At 51.6% G+C, this 13,136-nt stretch overlaps 2 protein-coding genes across 15 annotated transcripts in view; one reads left to right on the forward strand and one right to left on the reverse strand.

The window, feature by feature from the left end:
* The window catches only part of Aire (autoimmune regulator (autoimmune polyendocrinopathy candidiasis ectodermal dystrophy)), a 13,589-nt gene continuing 453 nt past the window's right edge, over nucleotides 1-13,136 (reverse strand). The window contains exons 2-15 of one of the 14 annotated variants that reach the window (NR_073358.1): nucleotides 12,881-13,055; nucleotides 12,496-12,651; nucleotides 12,040-12,114; nucleotides 11,479-11,592; nucleotides 9,910-10,058; nucleotides 9,641-9,721; nucleotides 9,483-9,540; nucleotides 7,852-7,964; nucleotides 6,664-6,763; nucleotides 5,636-5,812; nucleotides 4,565-4,686; nucleotides 4,360-4,468; nucleotides 1,800-1,868; nucleotides 1-303 (exon numbers count right to left, since the gene is read on the reverse strand). Coding sequence is in view for 13 of the 14 variants with exons in the window: in NM_009646.2 (NP_033776.1) it covers nucleotides 223-303; nucleotides 1,800-1,868; nucleotides 4,360-4,468; nucleotides 4,565-4,686; nucleotides 5,636-5,812; nucleotides 6,664-6,763; nucleotides 7,852-7,967; nucleotides 9,641-9,721; nucleotides 9,910-10,058; nucleotides 11,479-11,592; nucleotides 12,040-12,114; nucleotides 12,496-12,651; nucleotides 12,881-13,055 (1,524 nt within the window). In the remaining variant the exon portion in view is untranslated. Of the gene's footprint in view, nucleotides 304-1,799; nucleotides 1,869-4,359; nucleotides 4,469-4,564; nucleotides 4,687-5,635; nucleotides 5,813-6,663; nucleotides 6,764-7,851; nucleotides 7,968-9,482; nucleotides 9,541-9,640; nucleotides 9,722-9,909; nucleotides 10,059-11,478; nucleotides 11,593-12,039; nucleotides 12,115-12,495; nucleotides 12,652-12,880; nucleotides 13,056-13,136 lie in introns of those variants that run through there. The other 13 variants (NM_001271551.1, NM_001271550.1, NM_001271549.1 and 10 more) reach the window with 13 other exon arrangements.
* The window catches only part of Dnmt3l (DNA (cytosine-5-)-methyltransferase 3-like), a 21,336-nt gene continuing 20,465 nt past the window's right edge, over nucleotides 12,266-13,136 (forward strand). The window contains exon 1 of the mRNA NM_001081695.2: nucleotides 12,266-12,367. The gene's annotated coding sequence lies outside the window, so the exon portion shown is untranslated. The remainder of the gene's footprint in view (nucleotides 12,368-13,136) is intronic.

Raw genomic sequence — 13,136 nt, forward strand, 5'->3', positions numbered from 1 at the left:
TACCTCAAAGTACATAGAAGTGACTTTAATTCCAGGATATGGGGTGGCCTTGCATCTCTACAAAGATCAGGGCCATCTGCAAGCTGAGTCCAGCAGGCCAGAACCTGCCAGCTCTTGGTCCTAATCAGCCCAGGCCTCTCAGAACAGAGTGCCTCATCCGATGGGGCTGGGTGGGGAGGGAGCCAATGCTGTGCTGCCCACCCCTTCCTGGGCCACCTGTCATCAGGAAGAGAAGGGTGGTGTCTCGGCCAGCGGGCGTGACATGCTCTGGATGGCCCACTGCAGGATGCCGTCAAATGAGTGCTGAGAGAGAGTGACACGGGAGGTTAGAGCAGTCGCACCTCCATAGAGCCATCTTGACATGAAGGTATCACCCAACCTGACCCGCTAGTTCAAGGAGGGGGACTGAGAGCTAGGGCCCATGGGACATGCCAGTGAAGGGAGGTCTCTTGATCCAGTCCTCCTCTAGAGCAGCCTGTGGGCCCTGGGTGTGGCTTCCTCTGCTGGGTCCTTCTTCTCTGCCAACAGGACTGGGAAGTCCTGGAGAAGGTCCTCAGTTTTTCCAGTGTCCACCCATGCTGGATCCTCTCTCTCTCTCTCTCTCTCTCTCTCTCTCTCTCTCTCTCTCTCGTGCTTCTGCAGATCTGCCTGTGCATGGCCCTCTGCCCAGGGCAGGTCTCTGTCCCTCAGCCAGTTGAGTCTCCCTAAATGTCAGTGGACACTGAAGAAGGCATGTGGGCTCCCTGGGGTATGGGAATGACCAAAGGAGTTTGTGCCCTTGCAATAGATGGGGCCCTATTTCATTTTCTAGAAGAAATTCATTCTTACTATTTTTTAATTTATATATATGCATATACACATAATATTCACACACACACACACACACACACACACACACACACACACACACACTGTAGCTGTCTTCAGACACACCAGAAGAGGGCATCAGATTCTATTACAGATGATTGTGAGCCACCATGTGGTTTCTGGGAATTTACTACTTTTAAGTATGTATGTATGCTGGGCAGTGGTGGCACACACCTTTAATCCCAGTACTTGGGAGGCAGAGGCAGGTGGATTTCTGAGTTTGAGGCCAGCCTGGTCTACAGAGTGAGTTCTAGGACAGCCAGGGCTACACAGAGAAACCCTGTCTCGAAAAACCAAAAAAAAAAAAAAAAAAAAAGTGGGTATGTACATGTGTGTATGCACCTATGTGTATATGTGTGTCTGTGTGTATAAGTATGTGTGTGTGCGTGATGTGTGTACAGATGCCCGAGGAGGCCAGAGGTTTCAGATCCCCTGGAGTGGAATGATAAACAGTTAAAAGTCACCTGACATGGCTGCTGGGACCCCCCCCCCCCAAACTTGGGTCCTCTGAAAGAACAATGCTCTTGCATTTCTGTAGCCCCTCAGGTTTTTGAGATAGGGTTTTATAATGTAGTCCAGATTAGTATCCACCTCACAGTCCTCCTACATCTACCTCAAGCACTGGGAATCAAAGACCTGGGCCACCTATCCACCTCAAGAAACAGAAAACTGAGTTGGGAGGGGTAAGAGAGAGGCCCCTGGAAGACCCTCCCAGCTTTCCCTGAAAAGTCAAGGGCTTAAACCCCCTGGCTCTGAGGTCTTGATGTGAGGATCCCAGATGTGAGGTTCCTGGAGGAGGCCAGCACCCTACATGGAAACAAGCTCTTCTAGGAAGAGCAGCTATGGGGGCAGGGTAACACTGGTCTGCTGGTGCTGCCTACTAGGGGCAGCAAAGAATCTGTGAGCACAGCCCAGACTAGGTGACAGATTACCTCATTGAGGAGGGACTCCAGGTCGTCCCTATGTAGAACAGGGTCGTGACTAGCAGAGTCGTCCCCTACCTGGAACCAAAGCAGAGAATCAATAGTCAACCCAACCTAGCAGCAGGCTAGGGACCAGACGCAGGACTTGGGGCAGTAGACTGTACTCCACCACAGAGCAGACTCACACCTAGTACCTCAGGCTGGGGACACAGGCAGGCTGAGGGCAACAATCTGTCCTATATATTCCCTGTAGCCCCTAAAGAGACCCGGTGGCTAGCACCCAGCCAGTGTCTCTCTGCTTTCACTAGTCACATGAGCTGAACTTAGTTGGACCTGCCCTGGCCATAGTGACAGAGCTCCAGTCAGGGAGTGGCAGGCTCTGTCAGGAGTTCACAGTGAAGCCAGTGGAGGCCCCATTGCTCAATCCTCGTCTTCATTCTAGAAGTGACTTTCACTGTTTGTGGCTAGACTCTAGGACAGTGGTTCTCAATCTTCCCAATGCTTCAACCCTTTAATACAGTTCCTCATGATGTGATGACACCCCCCCCCACCATAACATTATTTTTGTTGCTACTTTGTAACTGTAATTGTGCTACTGTTACGAATCCCAACTCTCAGATATTTCCAACAGTCTTGGGCCATCCTGTGAAAAGATCATTTGGCACCAAAGGATCACTGAGGACCACTGTTTTAAAGGCTCAGCAAACCTTGCCCCATGCTTTACTGGGTCCTCCAGTAGAATCCTAGGAGCAATAGATTCTGATGCAGCCTCCCAGATGTTCTCAATCAGATAAGGTCAACCTGCAACTAGGGGGGCAATTTATCAGGGAAAGCTGGAATCTAGCAGTGAGCTGCGCATACACTCTGCCACCTTGCATAACACATCTTTACAAGATCACTCCATTTTACCCATGAACCTGAGAGACAGCTAGGGGCCCAAGCCTGGGGTCCATGTCTGTCTTAGCAGTATTATGCAATGGCAAGTGGATAGAGGTGGATACTGCCCTTTCCTCCTTGGGCCTCCAGACAAAGCTCGGTCCCTGCCTGGTTAGTAAAAATGGAGGTGACATAGAGATCCACCTGGGTAGAGGACTTGGGTAGGTGGCTCTCGGGGTCATCAAAAGCCAGCAGCTTTGTTTGGCTCTGCTCCCCAACTCTCTCTCTCTCTCTCTCTCTCTCTCTCTTTCTCTCTCTCTCTCTCTCTCTCCAGGCCAATAGTTGGCCGCCCTGGAGGTCCCAGCCATTCTGATACCTGTTCTGCAGACGATCTGGCCCCTGGGTGCCTCCCAGTCGTCTCATTTCAAATTAAGCCAACTGCTCTTAGGTCCAGAGCTCCCTGATCAGAGCTCTGAGCTCTGAGGCCCACGGACTCCCAGGAACCCAGTACCAACAGTGAGTTCATAGCTATTTGGAAGGTTTCCCTTTAAAATACTTGGTTATGTCTAGAAAGGGTTCGACTGCGTAGCCCTAACTAAACTGGAAGTCACGATACAGACCAGACTGGATTCTAACTTACAGAGACCAACCTATCTTTACTGCTGGGGGCTAGGGTTAATGTCCTGCCCTACCACTTCCAGCCTTTCCCTTTTAAATAGATTCAACTTATCAAAATAAGTTGTCTGTTTATTGAAAAACACTTTATAAAAGTAATTGAGGAGCCAGAATTAGTGACATACACCTTTGATCCCAGCAATAGTCTTAAAGCAAACAAACAAAAAAACAAACAAGGGCTGGGAAGTGGTGGCACACACCTTTAATCCCAGCACTTGGGAGGCAGAGGCAGGCTGATTTCTTAGTTCAAGGCCAGCCTAGTCTACAGAGTGAGTTCCAGGACAGCCAGGGGAACACAGAGAAACCCTGTCTTGAAAAACCAACCAACCAACCAAACAAACAAACAAGGACTGGAGAGATCTTCCAGAGTCCAATTCCCAGCAACTACTTAGTGGCTCGCTCACAACCATCTATAATGGGGATCCAATGCCCTCTTCTGGTGTGTCTGAAGGCAGCTACGATGTACTCATATAAATAAAAAAGAAATCTTAAAAGATAAAAAAGGGGGGCTGGTGAGATGGCTCAGTGGGTAAGAGCACCCGACTGCTCTTCCGAAGGTCCAGAGTTCAAATCCCAGCAACCACATGGTGGCTCACAACCATCTGTAACAAGATCTGACTCCCTTTTCTGAAGTGTCTGAAGACAGCTACAGTGTACTTACATATAATAATAAATAAATCTTTAAAAAAAAGATTAAAAATGATTAATTTTTAAAAACAAACAAAAAAGTTAGTCCAGGAATAAGGGTCATGTGCTTTTAATTCCAGCAGTTGGGAGGCAGAGGTAGGTGGATCTCTGAGTTTAAGGTCAGCTTGGTCTACGAGTAAGTTCCAGACAGCCAGAGATCTGTAGTACCTCAACAAAACAAAACAAACCAACAAAAATCCAAAACAACAAACAAAAAACAAATCCCCCAAACCCAACCAAACAAAAAGTAATGGGACACACGGTTATTGGATATGGGTTTAAATTCTCCTCCACTCCCACAGGGTCTCACCTGGACTGAGCAGACACTGACCTTGGCAAGCCCAGGTGCTGGACGGGGCCCAGAGGTGGGTACAGCTTCGCCCGGTGTGCCTGGCGTGGGAGTCGAGTCTGCAGAGCAGGATTTGCAGCGGAGATTGGTCCTGTCCGAGAGAAGTGGGAAAAGCTCACTGGCTCGGAGAACCTTCGGGGTGGGTGAGATCGCTGGCTACTCTGCCACCCGGTGCCCCCTTACTCACCCCGGCCGGGCGGCGGCCGTCGGGAAGTGGCAGCGCCAGTGGAAGGCAGCGGCACAGTGTGCACACCGCAACACCTCGGTGCCATCGCCACACACACTGCATCGCGCGCTTGGTGCTGGACCCTGCAGGGGCAACATGGGCGGCAACCCAGCCCGTGTCCTGCTCACCCCACCAGCCCGGGTTAACTGGGAAACCTCAGGGTTTCAAGTCGCGTGAGTGGGACTGTAAATTCTGAGTTCTGGATGTCCCGAGGGGAGCAGGGGTCAGAAAGCGGCCTTTCCAAGCTGCTTTCCACGGACCAGTCCATCCTGGGAGTCCAGCTCTGATCCTACCAAATGTGGGACTCCAGAAGAGCTTTGGAGGAGGGAGAGGGTGGGGAAAGACTGCGAGAGGATGATGGGGAAGGGGCAGTGAGCGGGATGTAAAGTGAATAAGTAAAATAAATAAATTAATTAATTAAATTTAAAAGTGGGGACTCTGAAAAAGAAAAAAAGAAAGGTAACCAACAGAAGTGGACAGGGTCTGTGGATTCGAGATGTTTGTTGTCCTGCTTCATGATGGGGGAGGGTGTATCATCTGGATAACCAAGCTAAGCCTGTCTGTCTGTCTGTCTGTCTGTCTGTCTGCCTGCCTGCCTGCCTGCCTGCCTGCCTGCCTGCTTGCCTGTCTTACTTCCCTCCTTCCCTTCTTTCTAGCTAATTCACTATTTATTGGTGGTCATGCACATGGAGATCAGAGGACCACTTGCAGACCGAGTCACTCTTTCCACCATGTGAGTTTTGGGAATCCAACTCAGGTCTTCCATCTTGGCTGCAAACCCTTTTACCCACTGAGCCATCTCAAAGGCCCAGCTGGAGAGTTCCCTTGGTGCTCTCCCCTACAGTCCCTGTGTTACTATTATATGAACAAGTGTCTCTTGGCAGAGCCCTCCCCTGACCCCAGGAATGTCCGTCTAATTCCTAGCCCCGGGAGTCCACCAGAGGTCCCGTTTTGGACATACAACTATCCCGTAGGTCCAGAGCCCCTCTTCCCCAAAGATAGCACCCAGGCCCTAGGGGTCTCCTCACTCACTGGCCGCCCCTCATTCCCAGCACTCAGTAGAGGGCACAGTGCTGAAGGCTCCAGCAGAGGAGCTGCAGGGTGCGGGGCCAGCAGGTTCACATATGTGACAGCAGCATCAGAGCTGGCTTTGAGCTCCCTGGATGGGCCCCTGGTTTTCTCTGAAGCTGACCTCAGTCCCACGAGGATCTGGAATTCAAGGGTTAGCATTCAGGGGCCACAGGGTACTGCTCAGCAACACCTAGGAGTCAGGACTGGGCTGCTGTGGTGGGTCTGAGGTTGGGAAGGCTTGGTACAAGCTTAAGAGATGGCTCAGTAGTTAAGAGCACTGGCTGCTCTTCTAAAGGACTCGGGTTCAAGTCCCAGCACCTACATGACAGCTCACAACTGTCTGCAACTCCAGTTCTAAGGGATCTTGACACCCTCACACAGACATACATGCAGGCAAAACATCAATACACATAAAACAAAACAAAATTAAAAAAAAAAAAAAGGGATGGAGAACTGGCTCAGTGGTTAAGAGCACTGACTGCTCTTCCAAAGGTTCTGAGTTCAAATCCCAGCAACCACATGGTGGCTCACAACCATCTGTAAGGAGGTCTGAAGCTCTCTTCTGGAGTTTCTGAAGACAGTGACAGTGTACTTACATATAATAAATAAATAAATCTTTAAAAAATAAAACTAGGAGAAGAAGAGGAGGAGGAGGAGGAGGAGGAGGAGGAGGAGGAGGAGGAGGAGGAGGAGAAGGAAAGGCTGAGTGTGTGGCTGGTTCCATGGTTCTCAGCAAAAGCCAGGGCCAAGCCAGAGCAAACTAGGTTTCTAACAGGAGAGCTACCAAGGCTTTTGGAGAATATTGGCAGTGGTGAGTCTGGAGGGACAGAGCCAGCTTGGGAAGCTGTTTTTAATCCCTTGGCCCCTCAACCCCACAGGGAATTCACCAGAACAGAGCATGGCGGGCATGCAGGACTCACAGGTGAAGCCAGAAGATAGGACTGTAGAGAGTCAGAGAGAAGAAAGGGGGTGACCCAATATGGGCATACCGGGGTCTCTGCAGGTAGCTCCGGGGGCCTGGACACCTCAGGCTGGGACAGGTTCTGTTGGACTCTGCCCTGGAGGCAGCAGGAGCATCTCCAGAGGCCACTGTGTAGGAGGTCACTAGTCACAGGCTTGCCAGACAAAGTAGAGACCATAGACACCCCCCCTTCCCCAAATGTATGGCAAGGATGGCTTGAGGACCCTCTGTGTCACCATGCTCATTCATAGGTGGGAAGCCAAACCCGGGACTAAAAGAGTTAGGTACCATAAGGGCAGTTCAATAGAATGTGGGCTATTTACCTCGGGAGCATGGCTCTGGACAGAGTCAGGGTCCCTAGAATCCTTTTTTTTTTTGGTTTTTGGTTTTTGGAGACAGTGTTTTTCTATGTAGCCCTGGCTGTCCTGGAACTCACTCTGTAGACCAGACTGGCCTCGAACTCAGAAATCCACCTGCTTCTGCCTCCCGAGTTCTGGGATTAAAGGTGTGCACTACCATGCCCTGCGGGTCTCTGCTAATTCTTAAGAATACTCTATGCCCAGTACCCTTCAGCACCTGTGCTTGCTTGTCATAGGCCTGGCATTACTGTGGGCTCTCTCAGCTACAATGTTTCCATCCTAGGTGCACAAACCGTCCTATAGGGATGGGCCAGTGGGGGAGGGGAGATAAGCATGACTCTCAGCTACACTGTTTCCATCCTTGGCACACCCACAGTCCTGTAGGGATGGACCAGTGGGAAAGGGGAGATGAGGGAAAGGACCCTGGTGGAAGAGGATCAGAGAGACCTGGGTCAGAGCCCAGGCTAGCCCGCACAGACTGCTGCTTACCTCTCCTCAGAACAGAGGGTTGTGCAGTCAGTGATAGGGGTAACAGTACATCATTGTGTGAGTGAGATTTGAGGGGGTGGGGGTACAGTGTGCTTAGGAAAAGGCCTGTGCCCAAATATGGCCACCTTTGCCTGGGGACATCATGTTATGGCTGCCTTTTGGCCTGTTGGCCCTGAGTGGGCCATGAGGCAGGGAACACAGATAGGTTTCGGTATGGCCAGAGAATCCTACCATTTCCATAGCTAGTACCCTATTCATTCCACAGATCTTACTGAAGGGCCCTTACTGTCTTCTGTGAAGGCTTCTAGGCTTCCTCAATGTCAGCGGATAAGGACGGTGATGGATCAGAGATGGAGAGGTCTGCTTACCTGGGGATCTCCTGCAGAGGTGGGGACAGGCAAGCCAGGTGGAAGGCCCGGGGACAGCCGTCACAACAGATGAGCTCACCTCCGTCGTGGCACACGGCACACTCATCCTCGTTCTTCTGACCAGGCAAGAGGGACCCAGAATGGAACACAGCATCCACCTGAGAGACCCACTTGGGACAATGCTCACCACTAAGGACTGACTCCCAGGTTCCCCCTGGGTTCTCTCGTTGGCCCCTGCCTGAGCTCTGCAAGGTCTCTGAAGTACTAGGTTCCACACAGACCTAGGGGGGTGTCCCTCTCTGGAAGGAGTGCTGGGTGCCAGGCAGTTCCTAGTGGGAAAACTCTGCTAATTAAGATCAAAATCCCACCATGACTGGATAGCTTCTGAGCTCAGCGCAATATGGGGGACTCCCTTCATTAACAGGATTTCTCCTTCTTTGACCTTGTCTGGGGAATTCTAAGCCCCGCCCCCGCCCCCCCCCCCCCCAGGCTTAGGAATGCCCTCAGAGATGCATGAAGAATGTCACGTAGCCTCAGTTAAATTACAGGACCAACTTCCTTTCTCCTGACAAAGCGCCCATTCATTCAGCACCTGAGATTTCCGAAATGCTTTCCCTTGCTAAGGAGACATTTTAGGTACCCCAAGCCCCCAGCCAATGACCTTTGCCCATCCTAGATATTCCTACCCTCAGACCCCCCCCCCCAAAACGTTATAAGCCTTGAATTGGGCTCAGCAGGTAAGAGCACTGACTGCTCTTCTGAAGGTCCTGAGTTCAAATCCCAGCAACCATATGGTGGCTTACTACCATCCGTGCGACTGAAGACAGCTACAGTGTACTTATAATAAATAATAAATTAATCTTTTGTTTTTTTAAAAGCCTTGAATCACCCTAAGTAAAGTTGATCTGCCTCCTGATAGCTAGTCCCGGTGTAGCCCAGGCTGACAACCCACAGAGTGGGGAGGCCCACAGTTCCCTGGATTGACTACCACTCACCTAATAGGACAGCAGGTGGGTGGGCCCACGGGGTTTCCCGTTAGCCCTAGGTACCTCCTGTCATTCCCCATCCCCTACCTTATCAGGATGGAAGGAGTTCTGAGTCTGAACCTCCTCAAGAAGCTCCCAGATGCCAGGTTGTGGGGGCCCACACAGTGAGCACATGGGAAACGTCCATAGGCCCCCAATAACCAGGGCACTTTTATGGAGCAGGGCAGAACTGGACCTTCAACCTTTGGTGTCCGGGGCCAGCAGAGTACCTAGCTCTGAGGTGTTGGACTCAATAATCAATGATTGCAGGCACAACCACATCAGTGGTGCTGGGGAGGAGAGGATAACTTGATACCCTCAGAGAATCCCCATACTCAGGCTTTATCTGCAGCCCTACCCGACCCGAAGCTAATGTGCTTTTTGTCATCTGGACAGAATGTGTGATTTTGTTTTGTTTTGTTTTGTTTTGTTTTGTTTGTTTGTTGTCAAGACAGGGTTTCTTGGTGTAGCCCTGGATGTCCCGGAACTCTGTAGACCAGGCTAGCCTCCAATTCACAGAGATCTGCCTGCCCCTGTCTCCCAAGGGCTGGGATTAAAGGCATATACCAACCAGCTGAACGTGTGATTTTTTTAAAAGCAGCTCACCTGCTGTGACTAATTGGAAATCTCCTAATATGCATCCTTGAAAACTTCCAAGAAAGAGCTGAGTGGGAGGAGGTGGAGGAAAGAGAAGGGAGAGAAGAGGAAGGGAGCTGCCCTCCATATCCTGGTTCCCCCACCCCCACCCCCTTCTTGGGACTTACCTGGTTAACCTGGGGCTCACTGGGGAGGGATGGAAGGGGAGGAACCCCACACTGCTGGCCCACTTTCTGCTCATCTCTACCCTATGAGAGACACAGGGTCTTAACGAAGTAGCCAGGGTCAGGGAAGATCTATGTGGCCACCAAGTACCACTGGGAAGCAACTCCCACCCTCGGGAAGAACTCCAGGCTTTCTTTGGGAGGGGAGGGGAGGGGAGGCTATGGAAGGAAGGCCCAGCTCCCCCTAAATGGACATGCTGGATAAGGCTTACAGGTATAGTGACCTGGGCTCCCTTGGCTCGGACCACTGGCTTTAGGCTGCTACCACTCCGGGCCTTGTTCTTCAAATTGCCACTGGGGTCTTCGAACTTGTTGGGTGTATAAAACTCTCCCCCAACCTGAATGCACTTCTTGGATCTTCCTGGGAGAGAGATAGACTGAATGAGCTCACCCTGGGGGTCTGGCAGAACCGGGGCTGGGTACAGCTAGGGATTCTTTGCTGGTGACTGTACCCTTAAACAGTGCCCTTCCTCACAAGCTCAGAACGGGACCTTACTGGAAACAGGGTCTTTGGCGAGAGAGTTAGTTAAGATGATGTCATAGCAGGGCATGGTGGTACACATCTTGAATCCTTGGGAGGCAGAGGCAGGCAGATCTACTCGAGTTCGAATCCAGCCTGCTCTACTACAGAGTGAGTGAGTTCCAGGACAGCCAAAGCTACACAGAGGAACTGTCTCAAATACAAACAAACAAAAACGAACAAAAGAAGCAACCAACCAAACAGAAAAACCAACAACAAAAAAAGATGTCATACGGGCTGGAGAAATGGTTCAGTGGTTAAGAGCACTGACTGCTATTCCAGAGGTCCCGAGTTCAAATCCCAGCAACCACATGGTGGCTCACAACCATCTGTAATGGGGATCTGATGCCCTCTTCTGGTGTGTCTGAAGACAACTACAGTGTACTCATATAAATTAAATAAATCTTTTTTTAAAAATGTCATACTAGCCCTTAAATCCAATGTTCTTACAAAGAAAGGTGAAGTCAGAGAGGAATAGTCAGATTGGAGAGGGGCTATTCTCAGAAGTAAGCATTCCAACAGCACTTCATGCTAGAGGCAACAGAGGGACCCTCCAAAGCCCACGAAGGGACGTGTCCCTTCCCACACCTTGACTTTGGAACCTGTTGTTACAAGCCTGGGGCTTTTTGTTCTAATAACCCCAGAAGAGTCAGACAAGATTCTTGGGGCTGCTCTGACTAGGGCTGGCATGAGCTCCCAGGCCATTCTGGCTGTCCATGGCATCCAAGTCCAGTGTCCCGGACAGAGGAGGTGCTGTGGAGCAGATTCTGCAATGGTGAGTGTGTCTGGCCCCAGCTCTGACTTGTTCAGATGATCTGGGTGGCTGTATAAGGTGACCCCACTAGCCAGCCTTGTAGGTAGGCAATTGTGGGAGGAACCTGGACAAAGAGTGAGGGGACTGGACAGGACATAGATACCTGACACAGGGCAGTAGGATGTGGTGGGCTGTCTTAGTGGGCACTATGGTCTCTTGACAGAACTAGAGCACACAGGGAAACTTAGGATGTCCCCTGTGACTAGCAGCACCCCTTGACGTGGAAGAGGTGGCATTCCATGGCTGAATGTGACTATGAACCACTGGCCTGACAAAAGATCCACCCATGTAGGGAGTCTTCCACATCAGCACTGGGCTCCAAAGCCAGCAGACCTGAATGAAGCACACTGGCTGCCTTGCCCTCAGCCACGGCCATGGATGCTCTAGAAGCACTCCCTTCCATTTTGAAATCTGGGTCTCCCTGGCAGCCTGCTTCCATGCATTTACCTGACTCAAACACCTGCTGGATAAGGATCCCTTCCACGGCCCCTCGGGTTCCTGGAACATCCCCAGAGGCCACGGTCACAGCTCTCTGGACAGAAGCTGCCATGGTCTGAATTCCTGGAGAGGGTTTGACACAAGTAGACGTATGTGCATGAGCACACGGCCGTGGGGACAGCAGTGTTGGTCATGTTGAGCCCAATGGCAGATTGACAAGAATCTCATGGTGACGTGGGACCTGCGTTATTCTGGGGCACAGAGTTCCTAGGCCATCAGGGGGTGAGGACCAGGAAGCACAGGTGGATGGTGGATGGTGGGTGGGTGTGGTCAAGGTTGGGCGCAGCTGAGGAACAGGGATAGTTTCCTTGTGGTTCTTTTTCTGGGCTGGCTAGAAGATTGGGAGCATTAAAATGGGCAGAGGTCTGGGAGGAGACACCCAGGGCATTGTGGGTAGGAGAATGGCAAGACAGTTGGATCTAAGGAGTCCCTATCTTTCTCTGGCTTTGCCATCCAGCTGAGGTCAATGGGATCAGACCTCCTCCAACCTCCACTCTTGGCCTAACTCACCGTTTCCAAGAGGAAGGTGCTGTGACTCCAAGTTGCCATCTGGCTTCTTAGGGGGCTTAGTCTTCAGGTGGGAGCCTGCGAAGGGGAGGTAGAGGCAGCCTGGGCCCACTTTTCTGGGCTGGGGTCATGTTGACGGATCCAGGGTAGAAAGTGAGGATGGGAGAGAGAGCAGCTGGTAAGGGTCAGATCGACGGTTCTTAAGCTGTGATGGGCTGTTTCCTTCTTCAACAGAAAGGAAATCAAAACCACCTGCCTGCCTCACCGCCCAGAAACTCAGCCTTTGGGACAGTAAGACGCTGAGAGGCTGTGGGCCTCCTCCAATGCTCAGGTCTGAGGGCTCAGAGGTGACTCTGTGACCCTGGCAGGCTGGCCCTGGGGTGGTGTCAGTAAGACAGAAGCTCCTAAGAGCCGGTTGGGGAGGGCCCAGCAACCCTGGCTAGCTCCTCTTGAGTGTACCTGGGCTGGAGACGCTCTTTGAGGCCAGAGTTGCTGGTGGGGTGGCTCGAGGCTCCTCCAGTGCTTTTCTCTTGGTGGGGGGTCTGGGTGGCAGTACCGCGGCCTTGGGACCAGCAAGGGGCTTTCTCCCTTTCCGGGACTGGTTTAGGTCCACATCTGCAGCTCAGGGGCAGGAACAATGGTCCTGTCTTAAAGCCTTATCTTCAGGGTGAGCTCTAGAATGGGGCACTCTTGAGGACGAGAAAGAGCAGACCTCTGCCCTTTGCTTCTTAGGATCTGCCCAAGTTCTAGTGGCTCCCTGAAAACATGGGCCGACTTGTATCCATATCCCCGATGCTACCCATTGGCTGAGCATCAGCTCCAGCATCAATCAGCACACGCCCACCTTTTGGGAAGCCGTCCAGGATGCTATGCAGGCGGCTGTACCGCTCCAGATTGTAGTCCTTAAAGAGAATCCTCCAGAAATCCAGGATGGCCCCACTGTCCCGGGTCAGGAGCCAGGACAGCAGGGCGTGGAAGGCCTGGGGGCAGCCTTCCTTCTCCTTCAGACGGAGCGTCTCCTGCAGTGACAGCATTGGGCACCTGGGCATATCATTCTCCAACTCCTGCCTCTTTGGGATAAGGGAGACTTGCCTATTCCT

Source organism: Mus musculus, chromosome 10, assembly GCF_000001635.26.
Source record: "Mus musculus strain C57BL/6J chromosome 10, GRCm38.p6 C57BL/6J".
NCBI classification, from domain to species: Eukaryota; Metazoa; Chordata; class Mammalia; order Rodentia; family Muridae; genus Mus; species Mus musculus.